Source organism: Mustela nigripes, chromosome 2 (assembly GCF_022355385.1).
Source record: "Mustela nigripes isolate SB6536 chromosome 2, MUSNIG.SB6536, whole genome shotgun sequence".
Lineage (NCBI taxonomy): Eukaryota > Metazoa > Chordata > Mammalia > Carnivora > Mustelidae > Mustela > Mustela nigripes.
The window spans coordinates 112,837,616-112,865,371 of record NC_081558.1 but is presented as its reverse complement, the minus strand read 5'-3'; the positions used below and the strand labels follow the sequence as shown (position 1 = coordinate 112,865,371).

At 53.7% G+C, this 27,756-nt stretch overlaps 3 protein-coding genes across 16 annotated transcripts in view; 2 read left to right on the top strand and 1 right to left on the bottom strand.

Moving 5' to 3' along the window:
- Positions 1-2,901: 2,901 nt before the first annotated feature.
- Positions 2,902-15,049, top strand: VWA5B2 (von Willebrand factor A domain containing 5B2). Of its 11 annotated transcripts, none has more exons than XM_059391411.1 (21): positions 2,911-3,255; positions 3,705-3,929; positions 4,126-4,271; positions 4,364-4,534; positions 6,364-6,595; positions 6,763-6,920; positions 7,467-7,598; positions 7,831-7,955; positions 8,360-8,515; positions 8,918-9,028; positions 9,108-9,316; positions 9,401-9,512; positions 10,039-10,224; positions 11,020-11,191; positions 11,279-11,595; positions 12,101-12,290; positions 12,388-12,744; positions 13,513-13,650; positions 13,739-13,822; positions 13,901-14,124; positions 14,211-15,049. In XM_059391411.1, exons 3-21 carry the CDS (start codon positions 4,133-4,135, stop codon positions 14,757-14,759), a joined length of 3,762 nt encoding a protein of 1,253 aa, XP_059247394.1. In that variant the 5' UTR covers positions 2,911-3,255; positions 3,705-3,929; positions 4,126-4,132; the 3' UTR covers positions 14,760-15,049. The 11 variants fall into 11 exon arrangements, with proteins under 11 accessions (XP_059247404.1, XP_059247394.1, XP_059247396.1 ...); XM_059391413.1 differs by having other exon boundaries at positions 3,667-3,738; XM_059391418.1 differs by having other exon boundaries at positions 3,667-3,929; positions 6,364-6,583.
- An 80-nt stretch (positions 15,050-15,129) lies between these two features.
- Positions 15,130-20,296, bottom strand: ALG3 (ALG3 alpha-1,3- mannosyltransferase). 3 transcript variants are annotated; one of them, XM_059391422.1, is made up of 9 exons: positions 20,037-20,295; positions 18,272-18,371; positions 18,039-18,186; positions 17,771-17,931; positions 17,156-17,276; positions 16,543-16,748; positions 16,318-16,393; positions 15,517-15,662; positions 15,130-15,378 (listed from the first exon to the last, which is right to left on the bottom strand). In XM_059391422.1, the coding sequence occupies exons 1-9, from the start codon at positions 20,230-20,232 to the stop codon at positions 15,216-15,218; spliced, it is 1,317 nt and encodes a 438-aa protein (XP_059247405.1). In that variant the 5' UTR covers positions 20,233-20,295; the 3' UTR covers positions 15,130-15,215. The 3 variants fall into 3 exon arrangements, with proteins under 3 accessions (XP_059247405.1, XP_059247406.1, XP_059247407.1); XM_059391423.1 differs by having other exon boundaries at positions 20,074-20,252; XM_059391424.1 differs by lacking the exons at positions 15,517-15,662; positions 16,318-16,393 and having other exon boundaries at positions 20,037-20,296.
- Positions 20,297-20,871: 575 nt separating this feature from the next.
- ECE2 (endothelin converting enzyme 2) overlaps positions 20,872-27,756 on the top strand; it is a 31,490-nt gene continuing 24,605 nt past the window's right edge. The window contains exons 1-3 of one of the 2 annotated variants that reach the window (XM_059391405.1): positions 20,872-21,186; positions 26,071-26,354; positions 27,053-27,523. In XM_059391405.1, coding sequence (XP_059247388.1) covers positions 20,991-21,186; positions 26,071-26,354; positions 27,053-27,340 — 768 coding nt within the window. In that variant the 5' untranslated portion in view covers positions 20,872-20,990 and the 3' untranslated portion in view covers positions 27,341-27,523. Of the gene's footprint in view, positions 21,187-26,070; positions 26,355-27,052; positions 27,524-27,756 lie in introns of those variants that run through there. The other variant, XM_059391406.1, reaches the window with a different exon arrangement.

Genomic DNA, 27,756 nt, shown 5'->3' with positions numbered 1-27,756 from the left:
GATGGGGTAGCTGGGTGATGGACACTGGGGAGGGTATGTGCTATAATGAGCACTGTGAGTTGTATATGACTGATGAATCACAGACCTGTACCCCTGAAACAAATAATACATTATGTGTTAATTAATTGAATTTAAATTTAAAAAGAGACATAGGGAGTCTAGATGAATGTTAACTAAACTCATTGTGGTAATCATTTTGTAATATACACTACATACATCAAATCGGTGTGTTATATACCTAAAACAAATGCAATGTTTATATGCCACTTATATCTCAATAAGAAAACTGAAAAAGAGAGAGAGAGAGGGAGAGAGAGAGAGAGATTGATTCCAGGAAAATCAAAGAGAAATAAACCAGGAAGTAAACATCAAGAAAACATATTGTCCATGATGGTTGTTTAAAAACAGGGGTTCTGAGGCCAGACCATCCGAGATCAACCTCCTGGTCCCACCTCTTCACTAGCTTCTGATGAGCAAGTTACTTTTCCTGTCCCTCCTTGGGTTTTCTCATCTGTAAGATAATGATAATACCGAGGTCTTGGGCTGTTCTGACCATTAAAGGAGGTAATCCATGCCTAGTGCAGTACTTGGGCTGTAGTAAATGGCTGATATATATTAACTACGAGGAAAAACGCTCACCTACTTCTACGTTCCTTAGTCCCTCTGGCTCCTTCACCTTTTTTTTTTTTCTTTTCAGCATAACAGTATTCATTGTTTTTGCACCACACCCAGTGCTCCATGCTCCTTCACCTTTGAATGAGCTGATTCCTCTGCTTGAAAATCTTCTCCTTCACTGCCTAGCTTCTGTTTAGGACTTGGCTTAGATGGCAACCCACCCACCATCACTGCCAAGTTAGGCGCCTCTCCTAATATCTCCTGTTAAAAGCTTTATAATATCCCTTGTATCTCTCTAAGGCAGTACTCATCTTAATCTATAGTAACTGGGTATTTGTCTTTTTCACTAAATGGGAGCCTTTCAAGGCAGAGGCTCTGCCTTTTATCGTTCAATCCCTCCCTTACACCTGGCACAGAGCCAACCACTCAAGCTCCGGGTCATTCTTTACCCCTGCCAAGGGCCTCCTCCATCTCCTGAAATCTGGTTCTGGAGGCCTTCTGGGACTGTGCTGTCCTTTCCTGTCCTCAGCTGTGTGTCATACTGCAGCCCTGCCACCAAAGCCCCTCCCTGCTGGGCCTCAGAGACCCTCTTACTATGCCTGCAGCAGCCTGCACTGCCTAGCCTCTACCCTGCAGGATGCTTGGTAGCCCTCTTGCCCTCCCGATGAGCTTGCCTCTAAGACAGCTTTGCTAGCAGGATTTCCCAGCAAAGCTCAGCTTCTATCAATGCATTGTCTAGACTTTGACAGGGACATCATCTTCCTGGGAGACTCTTACATCTCAGACCCTATCAGAACCCAAACCAAGGGTCTCTTTTTCCATCTCCATATATTTAAGTCTCCCTAATGATTTCTCCCTGCAGCTTCATGTTTGGCCTGCGTGGGTCACATGTAGCTCTTGGGCCATTTGCGCAAAAATGCCAATGAGGAGGAGGCCATTGCCTGAACTTCCATGGGGACATCAGGATGGGCCTGGCTGGAGACCTGGGTCCCCCTAGAGGGCAAATCAGCCCACAAACCATCCACTGTTTCTCTCCTAAGCCTGGAAGAGGGACCATAACTTGGAATGAGGCTGGGGGCAGGTTCAGCAGAGAAGGGATGGGAAGGGTCAATGGAACCATGGTTCTGATAGTGTGGAAAGAACAGGGCTGGGACCCAGCAGGAGCTCGCTGTGAGCTGGATGGCTCATTGCAAGCATGTCTATGCTTTCTATACTGTCCTTATATATTTTCCACCCATGAAGTTCCTTGGGAAAAGGCCAAACCATCTCCACTATGCTAAGTGGTTTGAGCAAAAGAAAAGGTTGGGGTTTGAGAGCTCAGGGGCTCAAGGAGGCAGGGTATGCCCCTGCAGTCAGCATGATGATAGTGACCAGAATCAGAAGGATGGAGTGAAGGGGGAGGGGTAAGAAACTTGAGTCTAGCTTGAAAACCCACTCCCACTGGCTGCCCCACACCCACCCCAGTTCTCCTCAAAGCTTTTTTTTTTTTTTTTTTTTCAGAATCTTAGTGCGGCCTCTGCAAGAAAGCTTGCATGTGTGACCCCCCAAACATGGTCAATTCCCCAGGAATCCCAGACTTCCTCAGGGATCCTGGGAGAGATTTTACAGACCTTCCCAACCTTAACACCATCCAGCTGCATGAACGTTCTGCCAATAACAGAAGACATGTTTACAAGCAGGTTTTTGTTTTGTTTTGTTTTGTTTTTTGCTGCCGGTGCTGCAGGGGTGGGATGGGGTAGGGGTCACTGCCACGATCCATCGGCAGCCTCAAGCCAAGAGAAGGCTGCTCAGGAAGTATATAAACCTGAGGGGCTGATCCTGCCTACTCTCTCCACCCGCAGAAAAGGTGGGGAGATGGCACTGCAGCGATAGGAATGCTGGCTGCTTGGTGGTGGGGGGAACTTGCTGCAGTGATGGAGGATTCCTCCGTGGAGTGAGTGGCCATTGAAGCGATCACAAGAGCTGAAGACAGCTGCAGGGATGCGGGAAGATTTCTGCAGCGATGAAGGAGACCTTTGCAAAGGAAAAAGGCTGGCTTTTTAGGGATGGGGAGACTGTCCTGCGGCGATGAAGCGCTGGGATCACTGCAGTGATGAAAGAGGGTCACTGCACTAAGGGAAAGCATAGCCAGGGCGAGAAGTGGGGTGATGCTGGGATAGTTGGAGTCCTTGCCGTGCTAGGTGGGGGTGGGAGGCTGCAGATTGAGCCCACTGCTGCACTTGCACAGCGCTTCACTTCCTGAAGGACGGAAAGGGTGGGGCTTCGGAGGCCCGGGTCCCTCCTCGGTGGGGGACTGTGCAGCGGCGGGGACGCGATCCCTGCACTGCGGTGCCCTGTCTAGCTGGAGCGGCCAAGGCTGGCGCGGAGGCAGCACCGCGCCCGAAGCGGGGGCCGCGCGAGGAGCAGCAGCCCGCCGCAGCGGCAGGCGGGGCCGGGGCAGGCTGAAGGGGCGGCCTTCCCGAGCGGGGGCGGGACCAGCACCCGCAGAGCCGACGCCCCTGCGCGGACTCAGAGCTGCCTCAGCGGGAGTCCCGAGCCGGTCCCCGAAGGTGACGGGACTGAGTGCGGCCCGAAACGCAGTCGAGGCCCTATCCGTCTTGTTCCAGCTGTGGCGCCCAGAACTCTGCAGAGGACGCGACGGTGAGGCTGGGGTTACCCGCCGGGTGGGTGACGATCCCTAGACCCAGCCCGCCGCATCCCCCGACAGCTCGGCTGTGGGGCCCCTACTCTCAGGTCAGATCTGCCAGGGTCGGGGGAGGTGGGTGCCCTGGACGGATCCCAGGGAATCCCCCTGCCCCAACGCCTCTCCTGGTCTTGCCTCTGAAAGACCCTGTCCTGTCACTTCCCTGTCTCGTTCTTCCCACCCAACCGCCTCCACTCTGCCTGCAGCCCCTCTCTGCGTGCGCCCTAGTCAGGTGAGGTGCAGGAGAAGGAAAGACTACGGTCCTTCGGCTCCCCCTCCCAACCCTTCCCGGGAGTCCCTCGCTGGGCTGGGGACACCCAGGAGGAGGGTTAAAGGATGGCCCTTTAACCCCCCTGATCCTCACCCAGAGCATCTTCCATCTCGCCACCCGCGCCACTTCCGACAGCTGGCAGCCGCGGGGAGCCCCGGGGGGCCGGCAGGTACGGGGGCGGCGGCCAGGCCGGGGAGCGGGCGATGGAACAGCTGTGACCCCCCCCCCCCATCCCCACCCTCGGCTCCTGGAGGAGCAGGCGGCGGGAGCGCTGGGCGCCCAGAGCGCCAGTTAATCATTAACCCTCGGCTGCCCGGCTCTCCGCGCGGCCCCGAGCTGCGCTCCGCCCCGGCTTCCCAGGTAACCGGCTAGGATGCCCATCACGCCATCCCCCTCTTCCCTCCCCTCGCCACCTGTCGGTCCGGCGGCAGCCTCCGGCTCAGCCCGGCGCTCCCAGGGCCCGAGTTCGGTTTTCCCCGCGGCCTGCAGGAGGGCGGGGTCGGACGGCCGGGACCCACCCTGCGGCCCCCTTCACCACCGAGCTCCCTTCCCCCAGGGGCGCCATGCCCGGCCTGTACTGCCCCTCCAGCTGGACGCCGCTGCCCCTCACCGACTCCTGGGTTCGGGCCTGCGCCAACGGCCCCTGCCTCAGTCTGCGGGCCCGGCTCACCTACCACAACCCGCAGCCGCAGCCGGTGGAAGGTGAGGCTCCGGCGGTGCGCGAGGCGCGGGGCGGCGGGGCGCGGGGGGTGGGGGCGGCGAGGTCCGACGCCGCCTGTGTCCCCCCGCCCCAGGCGTGTTCGTGTACCCACTAGCGGAGGCCGAAGTGGTCTCGGGCTTCGAGGCGGAGGCGGCCGGACGGCGCGTCTCGTTCCAGCTGCAGAGCCGGCGACGCTTGCAGGCCGCTTGCTGCCGCGCTCTGGGCCCCGGGTGGGGGGCCTCCACGCCCCGCCGCTGCGCGCAGGGTGAGTGCCGGCGCCCCCGCCCCGCCCCCGGAAGCCAGCCGCCCTCGGGTTCCCGCACCCGCTCCACGTCCCACCCCTGCCCGCGCCCCTTCCAGCCACTGATTTTTTCATTCATTAATTCATGGCTTTGTGCAACAGTCATGGACTAGGCACCCGACGTGCGCCAGGGGCCCGGGCGATGTGACCCAGGCCTGACTTGAGGTTTGCGGCCTGGGAGACAGATGCAGCTGGCAGTCCACACAGCAGTCTCCCCACCACTGGAGCGTTAGCTCCCGAGCCTGAGACAGGGCTTTGGCCAGCTCCAAGGCCCAGCATGGAATGTGGCATATGAGTGCTGGCTTGGGGAATGGAAGCCCGTTCCTGAGCCAAATTTTGTGCTTTGCACGTCATTCTTTCGTTTATTTGTACATTCATTTGACTCCTGCATGTGGGATCTACCTTCCCGTAGGAGAGACCGTGTCCAGTGGTGTTCAGAGTTGGTACCAACCCAGCAGATAGTTAGAGGGCAGAGTAAACTCTGGGCTGAGGCCCCAGGAATGTTCCAGAAGGAAGTACAGCCAGAATTTGACCAAAAAGAATGGTATGACTGGTGAAGTGGAGAGGAGGGAAAAGGCCCTTCTGTCAGGGGCCATGGTGTAAACAAAGGTTTGGGAGTAAGTTGTGTTGAGTGATGGTAATAAAATACCTCGTATTTGTAGTAATTTACAGTTGACAAAGTCCAGTCACTGATATCACCTCATTTGAATCCAGAGAGGTATGTAATGGAAGTGCTGTTCTCTATCCCCCTTTTACAGATGTGAAAATAATAACAACAGCCCTTCTGTGTTGGGTGTTATGCGTACATTATCTCATTCCTCACCAGTCATTTAGATATGGTTATTATGACTCCCATTTCATGAATGAAGAAACTGAGGCTCCTCAAAACAAGAGAGTTAACCAAAGGGCGGAATTAGAAGTCACAGAGCTGAGACTCAAAACCTGATCCTGTGCTCTCTCCCCCTATCAGGCTGTCCCCAAGCCGCAGTTGATTAGGATAGAAGTCCCTTTCTTCCTTTTTCTCTCCCTTTTTTCTTTCCATCTTCTTCTTCCCATTTATTCTGCAAGCATTTCTCAAAAGAATGGATGAGTGATTATTGTGGGGAAGGGCTATAAAGGCAGACTGGAGCCAGACCATGTAAGGCCTTGACTGCCACTGTACACACCTGGCCATTTTCCTTTAGCACCAGTGACCCCCTTGATTCCACCTGTCCCTAAATAAACCTACAATATGAGTAGAATGGTGTGCTCAGTATGCAAGTACAGCTTTGTGTCCTCTAGCCAGTTTCTAAGCAGATCACTGCTCCTAAACCCCTCTTGGGTAGAAAATTCTGGAGTGGGCAATGGGGAGCCCCTGACTGTTCATGAGCTGGGGATTTATGAGCAGGCTGGATCCCACGCTATGGGAGATGTCAGCGCACAAAGGAGGGTCCTTAGGAAGATGATGCCCAAGTGTTGAATGAGCAGGCAGGGGAAGAAGGGCAGAGGGTATGGGTCCCCTAGGACCTTGGGGGTAGTGTGGACATGTCCCCTTCTCCTCAGCTCTCCATTAACAGGACATCACTACTTTTCCTGATGATAGCCAGGTCTTTCTACCACCAGCCTGCCTCTCCATCAGCCATCATTCAGTTCATGCCTCCATTCTGCATCATCAACACATAAGCCCTGTGTTCCTCCAACTTTTTAAAGTACCCCTTGCCCAGCCTCCCCTGCATCAGTGCATGCTGTCATTTCCTATTTCCCCCATCTCCTCTACTTCAGCTCCCTCTGACCCCTTTTCTCACTCACCATAGGTCATCTTGTCTTGGATCCGGCCCAGGCCCGGTCTGCACTGGTGCTGCCCACAGGCCTCATCAACGCGGCCGGCACCATGACAGTGACTCTGTGCAGCAGCCGGGAGCTGCCCTCCAGGCCTGATGGGGTGCTGCGCGTGGCTCTCCCCTCTGTGCTCACCCCGCTGGCCTCATCAGGCCCACCGGGGCCCCCCAGGCCTCCGGGGCTCTGTGACGACAGGTTGGGCCTATGGTGATTCTCTTCGTCCCTCCCTCGGCTTCTCTGGGTCTAGTGCGGGTGAGGGGGCTTTGGTAGGGTGTCCTGGGGGATGGGTAGGGTGTGGAAGGGCTGGGCCATTCAGCCAGAGGGGCTAGGGGCCTTGGTGGTGGCCCGGTGACCCTCCTTGTACTCCCTTTCAGCCCCACCAGATGCTTTGGGGTGGGCAGCCCTCAGGAGGAAGGGTTTGCCTGGGAGGAGCCTGCTGCCCCTCGGGATGTGTTCTCAGGCCCTGCCCGCTGCCCTGCCCTGTACACCTTCTCCTTCGAGATGCTGGTCACTGGGCCATGCCTGCTGGCAGGTGGGTGCCCCTCCTGGCATAGCTGACTAGGGAATAATTCAGGGCTTAGTACTAGGAGGAACCCAGGACCGCCCCCCCCTCAAAAAAACAAACAAACAAAAAAACCAAGGACTTAAGCCTTAGGAAACTCCAGTTTTGGCGGGAGCATCCCCTGGAAGCTTCTACACAACACACACCACCCCCTAGGTTTGTCTGTGTAATTTATTCACATCCATTCACCAAGGGGAAGAAAGATGATTAAATTGAGACTAGTCCAAGCAATGAAGTGGAGTTCCTTGTGCAAGAAGTGGGGGAGGATGCTAAATCAGCAGCTGGCTGATATGTAACTGATCAGCCAGGAACGGAACCAGGAATCCACCTCCCAGCCCAAGAAAGTGGGCAAAATCCCTCTGCTTGTCCATCCAACCCTAGAGATCAGGATCTGAGAGCTGAGCTGAATCAGCATGATCCTTGCCCACGCCGCTGTTGTCCAGAAGGTTGTATCAGTGCTTTAGGACTGGCTTGGGGTGGGTGATCAACCCCTCTCCCTGCCTCACTATCCCTCAGGCCTGGAGAGCCCCTCTCATGCTCTGCGGGCAGATGCCCCCCCTCATGCCAGCTCTGCAGCCACCATCTGTGTCACACTAGCAGAGGGCCACCGCTGTGACCGGGCATTGGAGATCCTGCTGTACCCCAGTGGTGAGAGACTGGGGCACACAGTGGGCCAGCTCTGACCTGCTTCAGGACTACCTGGGTAACATTTTTCAAGTATAGATTTCTGGGTCCCAAGCCAGATGAATCAAGTCATCTGTGAGGGTGGGCCCCATGCTATAGGGAGGCTGGACTCGCAAGGTCCTCCCAAGAGAGTGGGACTGAGCCACTGGGGTCCAGAGACAGGGGCTTTCTAACAGCTGTGTCTCCTCTTCCCTAGAGCCCCACCAGCCACACTTGATGATAGAGGCTGGCAGCCTGAGCTCAGCAGAATATGAGGCCCAGGTGAGGGCCCGCCGGGACTTCCAGAGGCTACAGCGAAGGGACAGTGATGGGGACCGGCAGGTATGGCTGCCCGGGGTCCTGGCCTGGCCTCCGACCCCAACACTGGCTGCATTTGTGCACAAGGAACAGATAAGCAGGCTCATGTTATAATGGGGTGGGGGTGGGCAGCTCTGCTCTTAGCAGGACCTCCTAGTAGCTGCCACCACCATCCCAGAGAGCAGATGAGTGCTGTCATAGGAGGGCCCACGCAAGTCTCCCTGGGGTGTGTCTCCAAGGATAGGGACTAGGAATGACAGGCAGGGGACAGCCACCTGCCTTTGCTCTTGCCTGTTTTCAAAGGCATATGAAAAGGTGCCCTTCTGGGTATATCAGATAGAAGCCGCCTGAGGGCTAGGTCCTGTTGCCAGCCAGGGCTGGGGTTGCACTAAGTCCGGCCCAGGATGACTTGGGGCTCCTATGCTCAGGTGTGGTTCCTGCAACGGCGCTTCCACAAGGACATCCTGCTGAATCCCGTGCTGGTGCTGAGCTTCTGCCCAGACTTGAGCTCCAAGCCGGGACACCTGGGCACAGCTACCCGGGAGCTCCTTTTCCTGCTGGACGGCAGCAGTGTAGCACACAAGGCCTGTGGGGGCGAGGCACGGGTGGGCCTGGGGGCTGGGAGAGGTGCAGTTGGCCTGAGGGTGGCTGAGGGCTGCCTCTCAAAGATACATGCACACACGCATACACACACACCCACACACACACACTCGTACAGATGTGTATCTCCTGGATTCCAAGAGCCTCTCTCACCTGTGAAGTTACATTCAGTCACCCCAATCCCAAACCCAAGGATTCACAACCCCCTCCAGGGGTTTCCACAAACTTCACCTCCCTCCTAACCCATCTCACACACAGCCTCATTCCTGCACGGCCTCTCCCAGATCCCCACTGCCAGATCCTCATTTTCACACAGCCTGGAGAAGGCAGGCTGGCAACCCCACCCTTGGTGCCTGCTTCATGGTGCCCCCCCCGGCTCTCCCCAGGATGCCATTGTTCTGGCTGTGAAGTCACTACCACCACAGACACTCATCAACCTGGCTGTGTTTGGCATGGCAGTGCAGCCCCTCTTCCCAGAGAGCCGACCCTGCAGTGACGTGAGTATGGTCAGGGATTTGGGGGGCCTGGAGAAGCTATCTAAGCCTGGTGTGGCCAAAGCATACCTTCTCTTCCCAGGACACTGTGCAGCTGATCTGCGAGAGTGTTGAGACCCTGCAGGCTGCAAGTGGTCCCCCAGATGTGCTGGCTGCACTGACGTGGGCCATGGGGCAGCCCCAGCACAGGGCCCACCCAAGGCAGCTATTCCTGCTGACCGCTGCCTCGCCCTTGGCTGCTGCCACCCATCAAAGCCTGGACCTCATGAGGTGGCACAGGGGGGCAGCCAGGTATGGGCTGAACCAGGTACCTGAAATTGACCCCCGCCCCCAAGAGGCTCCTGAAGATCACAGATGCTTCCCTTTCCTCATCAGGTGCTTCTCCTTTGGGCTGGGGCCTGCCTGCCATCAGCTGCTTCAGGGTCTGTCTGCCCTCAGCAGAGGCCAGGCCTACTTCCCAAGGCCTGGGGAGAGGCTTCAGCCCATGGTGAGCTTGAGCCTGGGCCCTGTTCCCTACTCTCAGAAGCCCTTCCCCCAAGTTACCCTAAGCCTGCAATAGAACCCAGTTAAGCTGTGGGGTCTCCTGGCACCCTTGACCAGGACTTCTCTTCCCCCATTCCAGTTCATCTCCTCCTTTGAGATGCCAATCAGGAGAGGAGCTGCAGGGGTTGTTGTGGGGTGCTGCAGGAGGCCAAAGGTGTGGGGGACATGGCTCTCTGACTGGCCCCCAAATCTTATTTTTATTCGGTTTTCTCTTGGGACCAAGTGTCATATCCTCAACAAATCTTACCTCATCCCCAGGCTTGGCTCAGGCCAAGAGACAGACCAAACCCTGAGGACTGAATACTCAGTCCCCTTGCTTATTCCTACCCCCACTCCTCCCTTGGACCCCAGCCTGACCCTGCTTCCCTCAGCCCAGGGACTAGGCAGATGGCATCAGTGGAAGGGTGGCCTTCCAGCTCTGGGCTGTGTGGCCCTCTCTCCCATGTCCTTCCTCTGGCCACTCCTCCCAGCTGGTGCAGGCTCTGCGGAAGGCACTGGAGCCCGCTCTGAGCGACATCTCTGTGGACTGGTTTGTGCCCGACGCGGTGGAGGCACTGATGACACCCCGGGAGATCCCAGCACTCTACCCTGGGGACCGGCTGCTCGGGTACTGCTCACTCTTCAGGGTGGATGGCTTCCGGCCCCGCGCCCCCAGGGTAAGCCTGAGCTGTTGGAACTCCCTGCATGTCTTCAAAACTCTTCCACTCCCTGTGCCTCTCCCTGCCAGGCTCTCCTACTGCACCCTTGGCCTCCCTAGGGCCCCCACTGGACACCCCAAGGTGACTGCAGCCTGTCCTCTTCATGAGGTCTTCCAATAAATTGTCCCATAATGTGTTGTCCTTGGCTTTGACTGGAGGCGGCCACAGAGCTCTAGCGTTCGCTCTGAGGGATTTGTGGAAACTCACTCACTTCTTCACACAGTGCCCTACAGAAAGCACCATCTGGATTGTTTCCTGGAATGCTCAGAAACAGATGGAGCAGGGTCTAGATGCAATCTAGCATTCGATTTGGGGCCAGCCCCCTCACCTTTAGCCCATTTCCTCATACTGAGTCTTACTGCAGGGATGCTGTGATTAGTCGCAGTGCACACTTGGTAGGACACTTGACATGCATGAGAGTGTAAGAAATGGTAGTTATTTTGATTTACAAAAAGCTTTCTCTCTCTAGAAGAAATAAGCACACTTCCTTGTCTTGATCCAGAATGCTGTATAATGGAGGCTTTGCCTTTCTGCCTGCCTGCCAGGAAGCTCAGGGCCAAACCTGAACTTCAGCCACAGCAGCTCTGCTAACCTTCTGATCAGCACATAAGCTTCCTCCTTCCTCAGGACAGGGCTTTCATTTCTGGTTTATTAACTTCATTGCCTCTTGTGGTGAGATATCTACAATCCTGTTTGAAAAGAGGCAGCATATAACTAGCACCCATTTTTTCTCCAATGCCTGTCCCTCTCCAGGGCCCAGAACCTGGCTGGCAGAGCTTGGGAGGCTCCGTGTTCCCGTCCCCAGAGGAAGCACCATCTGCTACCAGTCCTGGCACTGAGCCCACTGGCACCTCAGAGCTGCTGGGAACAGGCACTGTGTCAGCGGAGCTGTCCAGCCCGTGGGCTGCTGGGGACTCAGAGCAGAGTGAGCACCTGGACATGGGGTGCAGCTGTGCTGGAGGAGTGGGCCATGGGAGAGGCCGGGGCTGGGATCCGTTCTCTTGCCTCCCAGCAGGTACTGATGCTCTGACAGAGCCTGTCACAGACCCTGGACCCAACCCCTCCTCGGATACGGCCATATGGCGCCGCATCTTCCAGTCGTCCTACATCCGGGAGCAGTATGTGCTCACCCACTGCTCTGCTAGCCCCGAGCCAGGTCCAGGTTCCACAGGCAGCAGCGAGTCCCCTGGCTCCCAGGGCCCTGGCTCCCCCGAGAGCATGGCTCCCCTGCATCTCCCTTCTCAGCAGGGCTGCCGCAGCCTGGCCTGGGGAGAACCTGCGGGCTCCCGCTCCTGCCCCCTGCCTCCGCCCCCGCTGGCTCCAGTCAAGGTGAGGGTCAGCCCACATCCCTTCTAATAGGTATCCAGCAAAAGTTTACTGGCCATCAGCTATAAGCCATAAATTTTGCAGTGGTTACTCTTCAGTCCAGCTGGAGAGACAGGTGGGTAAATCTATGATACCATGTGACACACCGTGGTAAGCACAAGGACACAGCATTATGGGGAGTGTCAGAGTGTCACACAGGCTGGCCCTGTGTGAGGGAGTCAGGAAAGCAAGAGCCACATCTGAAAGAACAAGTAGAAGCTAGCCAGGCAAAGAGGGAGAAGCCATGAGTAAAATCAGAGACGAGCAACAACATCAAGTGAGAAGTGGGGCACGGAGTGAGACAGCACTGCGAAGGGGCCAGGGGCCATAAAGAATGGCCTTGCTCCTAAGTGTGGGGAGCAGCCACCCACAGTTTCAGACGAGGGGCTCTGGGGTCAGTTGTGTCTACATGCGCAGTGGCTGGCAGCTCTGCATTTCTTGACCAGTGGACCCCACTTCTTATGTGCAGTCTGGGGCCTTGAGCGCGGAGGTGCTGGGTCGTCGACGCAGAGTGGCTCTGGCTGGCCGGAGCCTCTCCTCGCCCCCAGGCCAGGTGAACCCAGTCCCTGGCCATCCCCAGCACCCCTCTCTGGGCACAGCACCCGACAGGCCAGGCCCTGAGTCAGTGCAGCAGCTGGGACAGGGCCTGGATGACTCAGGTAAGGGTTGGATGGGGAGCTGGGTTCTGAGACCGCGGAGGGTCTCGGAGAGGTGGGGCCTGACACTGCCCCTGCCTTTATGGTTGTCTCCCTCCAGGAAACCTGCTCTCCCCAGCCCCTATGGACTGGGACATGTTGATGGAACCCCCCTTCTTATTCACGGCTCTGCCCCCCAATGGGGAGTTGGCTCCTCCAGCAGAGGCACTGCCTCCCCAGGCTCCACGCTGCCATGTGGTGATCCGGGCCCTGTGTGGGGAGCAGCCTATGTGCTGGGAGGTGGGTGTTGGCCTAGAGACACTGTGGGGACCTGGTGATGATGGCTCACTGCCTCTGTCATCCCCTGAAAGAGAAGGTGCTTGGGACCAAGCACTCCATCGGCTGACAGCAGCCTCCGTGGTCCGGGACAATGAGCAGCTGGCCCTCCGTGGAGGGGCTGAGGCCACGGCTGACCGAGGTGAGCTACTAGTGGGCCTGGCAAGGGTCCCAGGAGCCCATATGGGGCAGAGAGTGGCAGAAGTGGAGGTCTACGTATTTGATCACTCTGTATCTCATTGCTCACAAACAGTTTGAGGTGGCTCACCCATATTGACAAGGAAAAAAAAAAAAAGGCAGGGCAATGGGATAATTAAAGTGGAGAATCAGGTTATATTAAAGATATGCACACCATGAGCTTATATGCCCTAGCAAGCAGGGGACCCCAAATTGTCAGGATCCCTAGCAGCCAAGAGAGGGAAATGTGATCTCCTTAATGACTTACAGGGCCTGTAACATAGAAACAAATCTGTCATTCAGGAGGACTGTTAAGTCAAAGAGTGAACATTTCAGTATAGTACATCAAGTGCTTAACACTAACACATGGCTAGTGGTTATCATGGAAATCTAGAACATCTTATTCACTGCAGGAAGTTCTGCTGGACAGTGCTGAAATGAGTGGACAGAAAAGGCACCACATCAGTGCTTCCTTTGGGTGGTGAACAAAACGTTCGATTTCTGGGTAGCCTGAGGGTCTAGCCCGGTTATGAGCTGAGGGTTCAGTCTAACTGCTTGTTGAAGTTAGGGAGTCTGAGCTGGCTCCTAGAAGGAACTCTACTCTGTTCAAAAGTGGACAGAGGGAAAAGCTACGCAGAACACTTGAGATTTGTTTCTATAAAGCCCTGTGTGCTGGTTGGGGCCTGGGGGATGTCCCTGCTTCCATTCAGCTTGCTGATCCCTGGTCTCATAGGCCATGCCCGGAGGTCCTGGCTCCGAGCCCTTCAGACAAGCAAGGTCAGCTCTGCCCCTTCCTGCTTCACTTGCCCAGTAGCTGTGGATGCCACCACCAGGGAGTTCCTACCCTCAGTCCTGCAGGTGCGGAGCTCAGGTAGAGTCCCTCCTGGGTGACCTCTCTGGTGCCACCCTCACTTCACCAGCTGCCCTCCCAGCTCACCCTGTCTCCTGTGCCCCTACAGAGCTGGCTGAGCCCCTAAGCACTTCTCCTGCGCCTCAGGGCCATCTAGATGCAACTCCTCTGTCCACAGCTGTGCAGTCTAGAGGTAATGCTTGAAGTTGGGGGAGGGTAAGGAGCAGGCAGGTTTAGGGACCACGACTGGCACTGACTGGCTCCCTTGCAGGACCTCAGGGAGGCTCTCTGGTGGCCGGCTGGAACCTGAACCCAAATGGCAACCCCAAGTTGGCCACCGGAAGTCCTCCTCGCCTCCCCCGCCAGCCTCCTTCTAGGCTCAGCCTGGGTGGGGGGAGGGCCAGAGGCTCTGACAGCCACCGACTCTGCAGCCCCCACCGGGGCCAGGCTAGTGACAGCAACAGTGAAGGCAGCGACCACGACTACTTGCCCTTGGTGAGGACTCGGGAGGTGGAGGGTGGCGCTGCCACGGCCAGGGCACTGTCTCAGCTCGCTTCTCCCCCCACCTCCTCTCTCCTCAGGTGCGGCTGCAGGAGGCTCCCGGCTCCTTCCGCCTGGACGCATCCTTCTGTGCAGCGGTGCGCATCCCGCAGGAACGCCTGTGCCGCGCCTCGCCCTTCGCTGCTCACCGCGCCAGCCTCAGCCCCACCTCAGCCTCCTCTCCCTGGGCACTTTTGGGACCGGGTGTGGGCCAGGGCGACAGTGCCACAGCCTCCTGCAGCCCGTCCCCCAGCTCAGGCTCCGAGGGCCCAGGCCAGGTGGACAGCGGGAGGGGCTCCGACACTGAGGTCTCGGAGGGTGCCGAAGGGCTAGGCGGTGCTGACCTGCGGGGCCGGACCTGGGCCACAGCCGTGGCCCTGGCGTGGCTGGAGCACCGCTGCGCCGCCGCCTTTGGCGAGTGGGAACTTGCGGCAGCTAAAGCCGACTGTTGGCTGCGGGCGCAGCACCTGCCTGATGGCCTTGACCTGGCTGCCCTCAAAGCTGCGGCTCGGGGTCTCTTCCTGCTGCTCCGCCACTGGGACCAGAACCTGCAGCTACACCTGCTGTGCTACAGCCCAGCAAATGTGTGAGGGCTGCCCACTGCTCGGCTGGCGCTGCCTGACACTCAAGTCACTGCCACCCAGGCCCGGCTTCTCCGTGCTGGTGCTGGGAGGGGCAGGCTGGTGTCCTCCTGACACCCACTGTTTCTCATCCCCTTCCCAGAATGCCCCTGCCCTCACAGAAAGTGCCTGCCTGTGCTCTCTCTCTCCCACTCCTCACAGCCCAGGTCTTTTCCCTTCTGAGCTCCATGTAGTGCAGTGTGGGAGGGGAGAGAGCCACAGCCCCCAAATCCTATGCAATAAAGTGCCTCTTAGGACTGCCCAAATGAGTTCTTTATCTGCAGTGAGCATGCCCCTCACAGCTTGGTGCAGGCCCTTCCATGTAGGCTGCAAAGAGGTGGACTGGGTAAAGTTTATTGGGAAGGGCAGAGAGTCTATTGCCATCCAGGGTCCTACGAATGGGCTGGAGGGGAAGGGAGGTGGATCTCAGTGGGCTTTCTTGCTGTGCTGGATGCTCTTGGGGAAAGGCTGGGGGCCCAGCCAGAGCTGCAGGAGGATGACAACATGGCATATGTGCAGGGCCGCAGAGCTGCAGGACGTGGACGGGTATGTGTTCCAGGAGAGCTCGATGAGCCCTAGCACCAGCAACCTGGAGAGAAGAGAGCAGCTCAGGTTTTGCCCAGTTTCTAGGCCTGCAGCCCTTCAGCTCGCCCAACCCTCCACGGTCAGCCTGGGGATGGGGAGCTCCCTCACCCGTCCCACATGCGCAGGTTGTCACAGCCAGTACCTGAGCAGATGTGTAAGCCAGCGTGCAGGCGTGGCCCACAGGAGGTAGGGCAGTGTGTGGAAATACCAGACGTAGAACTGGTAGTGGAGGGAGCGGCTGAAGCAGATGCCAATGAAGTTGGAAGTAAACAGGGTAGAGATAATCTGTAGGCAGTGGTCAAGGCCAAGGGCAGGAACAGAAGGGCCAGGAGTTGGGATGGGGGTTGGGACAGGGAGGTTCCAAAGTGAAGGGACAAAAGTTTTGGGGTCAGACAGCCTCCCTGGCTCTGCCATTCCGAGATGCATCCTTTTGGACGAATTTCTTAACTTCTCTAGACTGTTCCTCAATCTAATGTGAGACAATGATACTAGGGCCATAAGGCCTAGTGAGTTTAAATTCATCACTTACAGGCTAAGTGACCTAAGTAAGTTACGTAAACTCCTTAACGTCCTGATTTTATCATCTATAAAATGAGCACTGTTATCATCAGACACCTCCCTATTTCAGAGTCTCTTGCAAGCTTTAAACGTTAGAATATATGTAAATCTCTTAGGACAACACCAGGTAGAGAGTGAGTACTTATAATGGTAAGTCAAATAATATTTAGGATTAAGCATAAAATACGCTTAAATATGTGAAGTGCTTAGCACAGTGGTGCAGAGTGGTGGAGGTAACAGCTCTACTCCCATGAACAGGGCCTATAGCTATTACTGGTACCTCTTTTTCCCTCCCCCAGGACACCAGCCATCCAGGGTTACCAACCAGGACCCCAAGTGTACCTGGAGAGGGCAAGACTTACCTTCCTATGATTTAAAGGATATGATTGGGTGTGAGGGGCTGCGGTGGAACCTTCCTTTTGGAGGGAGCCTTTAGCAGCGACAGGATACTTTCCCCCGTCCTGGGGAGAAGCCATTCACACATTTATCAAGCCCCAATCTTAGGGCAAGCTTTAGATTCACTCATGTGAACTCAACATCTCCCCAAGCAGGCAAACAGGCCCTTCATCCTCCCTCCAACTCTGCCCATGACACTGATCCCCTTTCTCACCTGTGCCACCTGCAGAAGGCAAAGAGAAAGAGCAGGGTGAGGTGGGCGGCCAACAGTGCCAGGTGGAAGGCACGATGCAAGAAGAGGGCCTCAGGCAGGAAGCGCCAGTTCACTGTCCAGCGGAAGAGAAACTGGCGGCCAAGGTCAAAGGAGCGGGAGAGGTAGCCAATGGGGTTCTCCAGCAGGAAGGGCAGCCCCAGCACCACCTGAGGATAGGTGTCATGTCAGCACAGGTGCCCAGGCTCAAACTAAGCCTTCAAACTAATCATGGAGGGGAGTGGACAGAGGGTGCAGGTCTCAGAGGTTCTCAGATTCCCCTAGGAATAGAAGGTAAGCCAGCTTCCACATCCAGGCCAGAGCCTGGGGCCAAAGAAGCTGAGAAGGCAGGTAATAACAGTCCTTTAAGTTTGGATTCACCACATCATAAATGGGCAGGATCAGAGACCCTCAGAAACCATCTAGTTCAACACCCTCATTTTACAGTTAATAAAAGCAAAGTTCAGAATCAGCTCCAAAATCCTGTCTGTTAGCTTTGAGGAAGTCTCATCGATGGAAGGACGCCAGAGAGTAGCCTCCCCTTCATTGGGAAGGGGAAGGGGTGGTGGTGAGGTACCTGAAGGACAGCACAGATGCCCAACTTGGGGAGGGCTCCACGGAAACCAAATTGCATGAGAAGAAGAAATAGCAACCCAGGGGCGAAGAGTAGCACATTCATCTTCACGGAGACTGCCAGGCTGGAGTAGGTAAAGGAGCAAAGGGGGAGATCAGCTCCAGGGCCATTTACCCACCCAAAGATGTATCTCTCCCCTGATGCACACACAGCATTTCTCCCCTCCCCTGCCAGCAAGCTCCAGGATGGGGCCCACACTCAGAATTGCCGGAAGGAGGAGAAAGCAGTCTGGGAGGAGGCTGAGGGTAAGGGGCGGATACCAAGTCTCTATGCTCAGACTGAGCCAGCAATACATATTTAGAGTATTTATAATGTGCAAGAACCAATTCCAACAACAGATGCTGTCTAGAAGGAAGAGAGGATGGGTAGAGGGTGTGTGTTTCTTTGGGGCGGTGGGGGCAGAGACTTTCTAGATCTAGTCTTGTTTCAGATCCTAGTCTTGTTTAGTGGGGCCCTGACTGACCTGGTTACTCCCTTACTTCCTCTGCTGAAGAAAACTGGGGGAGGAAATGGTGAAAATACAGAATGAGAGATGGGGGAGAAGGGAGGGGTGTTGACCTGAAACAGCAGCAGCCCCAGCCCCAGCGCTGGGCCAGCAGGAGGTTGATACTGAGGAAGAGCAGAGCCATGGCCACCGGGTCATTGAAGAGCCGAAGCACGAAGATGGAGTGCACACGGTACGAGGCACAGCACATGAAGAAAAAGACGAAGGGAGGTACCTGAGAGGTGGGCACAGTGGGGAACAAGGTCAGCTCACCAAATCTGAGCCATCCCTACTCCCCAGTACTGCCCGTTGGAGCCCCCTGTTCCAGGAGCATGAACTCACCTTGCAGGTCTGGTGGTAGATCAAGAAGACAAGAAGCAAGGTGGCCAGGTAGAGCACGGCAAAGATGTGCTGGGCCATGCGGATGTCAGTGCCCTGGCCAGTGGCATAATATAGCCCCATAAAGATGTACACAAAGCCGGCTGGGTACCTGGAAGAGGAGTCTGGGTCAGGCTGCCCAGCCTGGTATCTGGGCAGCCCCTCGGGTCCTCACTGAACCCTTTATCACCACTTACACAAGAGGTCCAGTGTCACCCTGCAGTTGGGTGTAGTCATAGGTGCCATTGATGACGCCCTCCACCTGGGCCATATAGGCCTTCCAGTCAATTTCTGTATCTGGAAAAGGGCAGGACGGTGTGGTTACTTCCAAGCTTAGAACGTGTCTGCCCCCCACACACACACACCTCCCACCCCTCAAAACACAGAGTTCCAGCTCTTTCCCAGGACTTTTATCACAACCCCTTATCTCACTGCCTATCTGCCATTCTCTGGGTGAACCCAAGGATCTCAAATTCAGCATGCCTGTAATTGACCTCAAACCATCCACTCTAAATATGCTCTACCTCCTGGGTTCCATGAACAGCACCATCAACCTCCCAGCTGCCCAAGTCACAAACCTGGGTAACATCTTTGACACTTACTTCTTTCTCACTTGCAACACCCAGTCACCAAATCCTGCCTATTCTTCATCCTAAATAACCTACTATCTCTCATCCTTTTCTGCTCTTACATACTAATATTTGGACCTAACATAATCTCTAACCTCAATGATGCAGCAGCTTTCAAATTATTAATTAGTTTCCCAGCTTCTACCTACTACAATATATTTCCCACCCTGCAACTAGAGAGCTCTTCCTATAATAGAAATCATATCAGATCTCTACTTAAAACCCTTCAATGATTCCTCAAGTTTCCTAAGATAAAAACCAAACCCTATTATTCCCAATTTTAAAAAAGGAACCTGTGAATTAATGAGGTTAAGCAACTACTTCAAGATCAGTGAGCTAAGAAGGGTAGAGTTGAGACTGGAACTCCAGGAGGTCCTAAATTCTTAACCACCGTGCTAATTATCTCAACACAACTGACAGACTGCTTCATGATTTGGTCTCAATGTCTGCAACCTCATCTCTCCCTGCTACCCTCACTCAAATTATGTTCCAGCTCTAAAACAAATTCAGTTCCTCAAAGAAAGCAGACTCTCTTCAGACTAGAGGTTTTAGTTACAGGATTCTCTGCCTAGAGTGCTCTTTCTCCTCCCCTTTCTCTTACCCTTCAAGGGGACTCAAGTCTGGCTTAAGTGCCCTCCTGTGTCCTTTATTGTTTCCCCTGTCTCCCACTATCATGATGAATATGATCCACCATCATTTTCTACTAACTTCTTTTTGTCCAGGCCCATACACCCAATTAGGAAATGTGTCTATTTTTTCACCATTGTACCCCTGGTATCTAGCATAGTGTTCTTAAGCATATAATAAACATTCAATAAGTATATGTTGAATTAATCATCTTTAGCAAGAAAGCCTTAAGCCCAGTGTCTAGATTCAACCCATAAAGGAGCCCCTAATAATACCCAAAGGGCTCAATTGGTCACAAAATGCCACTGTTGACAAGAGACTTTGAGATCTCAGAATTGAACAGATGAGAAAATTTGGAGCCAGGTGAGGAAGGGCCATCTCAAAGCAATAGACAAAAGAAGGAGCAGCAGTACATTAACTCAGACCCAGGTCTTTTGATCTCCAGGCTGGTTTATTTTCTTAGCCTGGCAGGCTGTATGGTCAGGGCAGAGGGCCAATCTCTAGAGTCGCCCCTTCCATCATCGGGGAGGGATTAAGACAGGGTTTGGTTTTATGGAGCAGGCTTGGGACCTGGGTAAAAATTATGGTCTGCAATTGATGACTCATTGGCTCTGGGGTCTGGACTTCCGCTCCGAATCTGGGTCCCGGTTTGGGTAGGGGGTTAGGGTCCCCCTCCCTACCCTCCCCTCCTCCTCGGCGCACTCACATGCCACCCTGTGAATGACCCAGAAGGTGATGCCCACCTCCGCCAAGCAGAGGCAGGCGGCCACCAGCAGCGTGTAGCGCGGCTCCAGCAGCAGTAGGCGCCGCTCTTGCCAGGCGCGCCGTAGCCATTGTCCGCAAAGTCCGGCAGCCCGAGCTGCGGGACCCGCCCGGCCGCGTTTCCGTAGGCCTGCCGCCATCTTGACGGTGCGCCGCTCGTATTGGCCCGCCTCCCCGGAAGCCCGACCCCTCGGCACTTAAGTTCCGCTCTCGGCGCCGGCTGTTCCAACCGACTGATCGCTGTCCGGTTTCGTGTCCTATCGACTCCACTAAAATTCACTTCTTCCATATCTGTTCTGATGCACTACACACCCCAGACGTCCAGGAATAGTCTTACTCCTCAGTACATACTTGGTTCTGGGCACACAGGCGCTAAAGTAGGTCGAGCATTTGCCCAGAAAAGCAACATTCCTGTTCATGTTTTCCCTTGCCTGGCACCACACTTCGTCTGTGTTTCATGACAGGCGCTTCTGAAGGGCAAGATCTGTGGCCGCGGTCCTCCTGCCTCCTCTCAGAGCCTTCCGCGTGCTCAAAACTGGGTAGAAATGAATCTTCCATTAACTTTCAGACTTCTTAATGGCAAGAACCGACCAAACTGAAAATAAGCAGTGATTAGCCGAGTGAGTCCGACACTGCGTGTTTGGCTCTCAGAAGTGGGGGAACAGTACAGATGGCCGATTCAAGTTAGGAACGATAGGATTTTCCCACCCGGAGTATTCTTCAAAGAGCGCTCACCAGAGGACGGAAGTTCCACGTGTTTGTGTTGAGCAACTGCAGGTGGTGGGCGGAGACACAAGGGCCACGCCTCCCGAATGGTACCGTGCCTATTGGCTACACTGGCGCCAAGCCCGGTCCAAAGGTGCTGGCGGTGTGCCCTGGCGGCCCTGAAGCTGCAAGCATGGCCTCTCCACCCGCCTCAACGCCCCCGACGGAGATACCAGAGCAGAACTGCAGGTACTGCGAGGTTCAGTACTGGGACCAGCGCTACAGGAATGCGGCTGACTCTGCCCCTTACGAGTGGTTTGGGGACTTCTCCGCCTTCCGTGCCCTCCTGGAGCCTGAGCTGCGGCCCGAAGACCGTATCCTCGTGCTAGGTGGGTAGTCCGGAGCTCCCCACCCCAAATGGAGCGGGCTGGAGTCGCCCCGGCCCTTTCCGCTTTCCAGAGTCTGTTTGTCCCTCTCACGAGCCAAGATCCCCTACCCTCAGCATCTCGGCAGTATTTCGCCAGGGTCGCGGGAGCCTTAGTCCAAGCTCCGCCCCCCGCCAGAGAAAGTTTATGAGTTTGTAGGTATTCTAGGACCCTGTTCCGGACTCTCGGGGAGACAGCCTCGAGTACTGGAAAGCTCAGACGGTCCACTTCAAGTCCCATTGCTAGTTGGCTGTATGACTTAGGACAAGTTCTGAACCCGTTCTGGCTTCAGATTCACTTCTAGAAATGGAACTACGAGCTCAAGTCGGATAAGGAACGTTCAGACACCTCGAGCACGGTGCCAAGCGTTTATCTGTTACCTCGCTCCACGCTCCCAGTCCTACCTGACACTTGGTCCTGTGTCCCAGGTGGAGTGAGGACGAGGACAGCGCCCTCTGAGGTCGGATGGGAGATTGCAGCCAAGATTGGGGGGATTCTCCACAGCGCGGAGGCGGGGGGGTGGGGCAAGTACAAATGCAGGGATGCAAGGTGGGGCTCTGAGAGGTCCAGCAGCGCCCTGGGGTTCTTTCTCTCCCAATGCCAGCCTTGGGGGCTCTAGTGAGGTTTGAGGAATAGGTTTCCTTCCAATTTAGTTTTTAGTTTGGTATTTGTAAAAGCGTGTGTATGTTTAAATGAAATATTTCGTATATATATGAGACATCTATAATACAGCATATGTGGAAAGTATGAATAATAAATCTAATTTGTAGATTTGTATGCCCTATTCAATTTGAGAAATAGAACGTTCCTGGGACTAGAAAGGACATATAACCCGGTGCTTAAGAACTTGGACCCTGGAGGTAGTTAATTATGTTGGAATCTTCGCTTATGTAACCTTAGCTGTGGAATCATGGGCAAAAGCATAGAATCTTAGCTGTGGAATCAAGGAAAAAAAACACCTAAATTTCTGCACCTTTATTTTCTCGGCCTTTAAAAAATAAAAGTACTTATTTATTGTCTTTTTTAAATGATTAACTATGAAAGCTCTCTAGGACAATGCCTAGCAACATAAAAGGCCTCATGTTTATTCAAGGTTTTCTGCATGGTCCCCCAAACCCCTTCTCCCCAGAGGTAAAAACTCTCTTGAATTGTTTGCTTTAAAACCATTGTATTTATTTATAAATTTACCATAAATCTCCTGTGTTTTTCAAGCTTTGGTGTCCATCAAAATCACCTGGAAAGGCGGTTCCTACCCTGAGAGTCTAGGGATGGTCTAAAATAGGCCTTGGGGGCGCCTGGGTGGCTCAGTGGGTTAAGCCTCTGCCTTCGGCTCAGGTCATGATCTCAGGGTCCTGGGATGGAGTCCCATATTGGGCTCTCTGCTCAGCGGGGAGCCTGCTTCCCTCTCTCTCTCTCTGCCTGCCTCTCTGCCTACTTGTGATCTCTCTCTGTCAAATAAATATAAAATCTTTAAAAAAAATAAAATAGACCTTGGGATTCTATAGTTTCAACAGGCCCACAACTGATTCTCATGCTTAGTGATTGGCAGAATAACACTGCCTTAAAATCTGCCAGACCAGGAGGTACCCTTTTCTGGATAGAGGGGAGAGAAGTTCAAAGTTTAAAAGTTTAAAAATGAGAGGAACACTTTCCTGGTAAGATTTCCCAAATCTAAGAACAGGACCTACAACTTGGGAATACCTTATGTTACACTCCATCTAAAGCAGACATTAAGTTGAGCACTTGGCAGGTTCTAGAGAGTGTGCTGGGCCCCTTCTAACATATGTAGTCCTCATAACAACCCATAGACGTGAGTGATAATTATTAGAAGACTTACTCTCAGTTAGGAGTTGGTAAACTTTTTCTGAAAATGGCCAGGTGGTAAATATCTTGGGCTTTGCAGCCTATTTAGTTTCCGTCACCATTACTCAGGACTGCTGCTCTACTGGAAAAGCTGCTACAGACAATTCAGAAGTGAATGATACATAGTAGCCATGTAGCAGTAAAACTTTATAAAAACAGGTGGCAGGCTGGATTTGGTAACCTTGCTCTAGGTCATTGTCTCAGGTTGGATTCCCCAGAAGCAAACCCGAAGGTGAAGATTCATGTCCCAGTCATTTATTAGGAAAGTGGTTGCAGGAGAAATTGTTAATAGTTTGAGGGAACAGGGAAAGGGAAAAGGCCAAGCAGGATTGTGATCATAGGCAAAGCCTCCCTGAGGGTGGTTTCAGCCTGAAGTGTCAGAGATGTAAAATGTCAAAAGCAAACATATGCCAAAACCTAGGAGCACTCCAAGGGGATTGAGTCTGAGCACTGACAGGGTCCACTATTGTCATGAGCAAGTAATTGGTGAAGGGTGCTATCCTACTCCAGAGCTTCTGTTTCTCTTGTTGCACAACACAGATGGGCACAGAGAGGCATCTGAACTCTGTTGAGACTGATAAAATGGCCACATTGTGAATGATGTGAATGAAAGCCTAATGGTCATGCTGATGTAGCTAAATACAGAATGTTACTAATGAAGGTGAGTAGACCTCTTGAAAACTGGGAGATAGTGGTTTAAGAGCTCTGGTTCTGGTGTGAGATAGACCTGTATCCAAATTCTGGCTCTATCACTGATTGTGTGACCTTGGGAAAGTTCCTTATCCACTTTGGGCAGCCTCATTATCCCCCATTGAGAACATGGTAATGGTAATAACAGTATCTTCTATATGGAGCTACCTTGAAGATAAATTGAGATAATTCTTATAAAGTGCTTAGCATAGAACCCAGTGTTAAGTGACTGTTAGCTATCATTGTTATTGAAAATGGGAGTCAGGGAACAGTCTCTCCAGGATTGTCCAGAGAACAGAGTATGCTGCCTGAGGGCTTATGTGTCTGGTACCTATGGCTGGAAGATATTCATGGCAGGTGCTTACGTATGGCTGTCCCAGCTTTGCCAATATCACCCAACTCTGATTCTCTCTCCTTGTTAGATTCTGTGCTTCTGATCCTAATTTGGTTTCAGTTGTATTCCCTATAGAGAGAGAAGGGACTGACCAGAGAGGATTGACAAACTGCTCAGTCCCTAAGATGGTTATTTTTCCTATAATAAGTTAATGAATTGGTATTTGGCTTACACCTCTGTCTCTTGGTATTGGGATAGCATCCACATAGCTCTGGGCTCTCATGAGTTCTTGGATGTGGCTCATTTCTCCAGGGCTCTGCTTCTCTAAAGCTTAACGCAGGAAGGCAGAGGCCTTCCCAGGCCCCTTCTTCGTTGCCAGCCTTCAATTACTGAGAAATCACTGCTTTGTAAGCATGATTGGCTCTGTGGGCAGTCTTTGTTCTCCCTTCATCCTTAGTAAAGTTCTCTTGGAAGCTGCCATTCCTGTACCAAGGGGAAAAAAGGAAGGAAATTTGGGTTTGTCCACCATTGCGCAGTGCTCTGAGGGCCTGTGAGGTCGGGTGTGGGATGGTGAGGGGATTGTGGGTCAGAGAACCCACTGGGATTTCATCTTGAACTCACTTAGGGTCTATTGTAAAGCCACCCTCATTTCTCACCGATGTGGTATATCTCCCCAGGCTTGTTATGGTTCCAGTGTGGAAAAATACAAACTGGGTTTCCCCAAGCAAGATAGTACTATCTCTCAGCTGTAGGGTCTGAGGAGGAACACAGGAAGGGGCAGCCGATGACCTGCTGGCTGGTGCCCTGTTCAAGTGCCAAGCCCTGCTAGATTAGGGCTATCCTAACAGCTGATCCCATGATCCTCTTAGGAGGCAAATGGGGATTAAAAGCAATATACTCCCAAGAACTGGGGATCCCCTGTGGGGCCACCAGAACTGTCCTCCAGCTCCATTCCCAGGCTGAGACTGACCACAAGAGATCCAGCATGCCATCTTAGGAAGTCACACCTACCGTGTTGTGGATCCTGTCCTCTAACCTCCACTCCTCTCCCCATACTCTGCCCTCTGGAACTGCTTTCTAGAACTTCCCACCAGAGTGTTAGGGTCCTTCAAGACTCTGATTGGTTGTCAACTTCTGTGAAAGCCTTGGCTGTCCCACCAGAGGTGGGGACAGGAGCCATCCTATGTGTTTTCACAGCCCATCCCTATTGAAACTCATCGCATATGTGGCAATTGCATGAATGTACATCTTTTCTTCCCACCAGAGCATGAGCTCCCTATTCATCTGCAGGACCCAAATGTAGTGCTCAATACATTAAGGAATTACAACAAATTAGCCCTACTGTGTGTCCCCATCGAGTTCCCCTACACTTGTTAATTCTGCCCCGGGAAACTGAAGTAGGATAGTAACCCCTAACATGACGTCTTCCCAGGGCTGATATGATCAAAGCTTCTCTGAGAGGTTAGGAATTAGGATAGTACTACTAGTATCCTAATAATAATATGATATGGTCCTAATGATGCCAATAGTATCCCAACTCTGAGTAGGGAGGAACAGGCTCGGAGTTGAGTGACTCACCATGGCTGTCAGAATCTAGATCTTTGCATTCGAAAGTTCACAGCACCTTCAGCTACTCTCCAGCTCCTTTAGTTTTTAAATTTAGCATATCACATTCTGCATGTAGGCTAGGTATTGCTATCTCCATTTTTCTGAATAGGAAATTCCAAGTTCCTGGTATGAAAACAACTTGCCCCTAGTCTGCACAGAATGTTAGAGCAGGATATGGGCCCAGGTCTGTATGACTCCAAGGCTTGTGCTTTTTTGTACGTGGTTCTTTTCCTTCCATACAGGAGGGTTTAGGCTGAGAGCAAATCGGCCAAGAGTGGATGGATAATTGGGGCAAGTGAGAACCAAAGCTAACCTAGCCCTTTTGCCACCCATTCTGACCCTTCCCACCCCAGGCTGTGGGAACAGTGCCCTGAGCTACGAGCTGTTCCTTGGAGGCTTCCCTGATGTGACCAGTGTGGACTATTCATCAGTAGTGGTGGCTGCAATGCAGACTCGCTATGCCCATGTGCCCTCGCTGCGCTGGGAGACCATGGATGTGCGGGCCCTGGACTTCCCCAGTGGCTCCTTCGACGTGGTGCTCGAGAAGGGCACGCTGGATGCCCTGTTAGCTGGAGAACAAGATCCCTGGAATGTGTCTTCTGAGGGTGTCCACACCGTGGACCAGGTGCTAAGTGAGGTGAGGGAGCAACAAGAAAGGAGGGCAGACTGAGAGGTGGGTTTCGGGAGACTGGGGTTTCAGGAGATTGAAAGAACTCAGAGGTTGGAAGGAGGCATAGTTTGGAGCAGGTGGTGGGTCACCTTCAACACTGCAGTTACCTGAAAGGGGGGGTGGTTAAGCTGAGTCAAGATTATAGGGGGCTGGGGGCACCTGGGTGGCTCAGTGGGTTAAGCCGCTGCCTTCAGCTCGGGTCATGATCTCAGGGTCCTGGGATCGTCCCTCTCTCTCTCTCTCTGCCTGCCTCTCTGCCTCCTTGTGATCTCTGTCTGTCAAATAAATAAATAAAATCTTTAAAAAAAAAAAAAGATTATAGGGGGCTGGAGTGGCCAGGGTCACAAGTGCTGATGATTGGCTACTGGGTTGCCATAGGGATGAGGTAGCAGCCAGGTTCCAGGTAGGTAATACAGACCAGAAGAGTGAGTAGTTGACAGGAAAGCAGTGCCCCTGCTCCTGACATCATTCCCATGTCCTGCCTGGGTTGAATATAGCCCTACCTCCATGGAATGACTAGGGCTAGAGAGGAGACTCACTCTTTCCATGGAGAGCCCTGAGCTACGGGATGCAGGGTGGTACCTGCAAGGGTATCTGGGGCCATACTGACCTTTGAGAACCTGGAGATGGACTCCTCACCAGTGACTTCTCTGTCTGACTTGCAGGTGAGCCGGGTGCTGGTCCATGGAGGTCGGTTCATCTCATTGACTTCAGCTGCTCCCCACTTTCGGATAAGACACTATGCCCAAGCACGATATAACTGGTCTCTGAGGCATGCAACCTATGGCAGCGGCTTCCACTTCCATCTTTACATCATGCAGAAGGGCAGAGAGCTCACTGTGGCCCAGCTGGCCATTGGGACCCAGATCCTCTCACCCTCTAGACCTTCCATCACACCCTGCTTCCTCCAGGACTCAGATCATGAGGACTTCCTCCATGCCATTCAGCTGTGAGGCCAGAGGCATGGTCCTCTGTTCTTCCCTGCCTTTCTGCTTTGGGCTCTTCAAGTACTTGGAATTCCTGACTCAGGGCTTAGGGTTTGATTCAAGGTGCTCTCAATCCCAGAGGCCTCATGCCTAAGATAGAGCTGATGGGAGCAACCCCACATGAAACAATACAGCCCAGGTCAAACTAGATCCCAGATCCCAGGTTTCTGGTTTCCTTCTTGGGTTCCTCACATTTTTCCTGGATTCCCCAACTTCCTCCATTACCATAGTGAACCACCAGTGATTCATCCCCTAGGGCAAAGCTCAGCACATCCCCTCCATATGCCAGCCAGACTCTGAGACCTGCATCCCTGGGGCCTATTATCGACCCCCATTCAGCCTGGATTTATCCAACAGAGGGTGCAGACTTTGAATCAAGATTG

What these genes read in the sequence shown, in the direction of transcription:
- VWA5B2 (XM_059391414.1), top strand. Translation starts at nt 4,133, where the DNA reads ATGCCCGGCCTGTACTGCCCCTCCAGCTGGACGCCGCTGCCCCTCACC. An exon ending in CCTGCAGGTGCGGAGCTCAG is followed by an intron (nt 13,651 to 13,738) that starts GTAGAGTCCCTC and finishes GTGCCCCTACAG; the next exon opens with AGCTGGCTGAGCCCCTAAGC. An exon ending in CACAGCTGTGCAGTCTAGAG is followed by an intron (nt 13,823 to 13,900) that starts GTAATGCTTGAA and finishes GCTCCCTTGCAG; the next exon opens with GACCTCAGGGAGGCTCTCTG.
- ALG3 (XM_059391422.1), bottom strand. Translation starts at nt 20,232, where the DNA reads ATGGCGGCAGGCCTACGGAAACGCGGCCGGGCGGGTCCCGCAGCTCGG. An exon ending in GGTCATTCACAGGGTGGCAT is followed by an intron (nt 18,372 to 20,036) that starts GTGAGTGCGCCG and finishes GCCCTTTTCCAG; the next exon opens with ATACAGAAATTGACTGGAAG. An exon ending in CGCAGCCCCTCACACCCAAT is followed by an intron (nt 15,663 to 16,317) that starts CATATCCTTTAA and finishes GACCACTGCCTA; the next exon opens with CAGATTATCTCTACCCTGTT.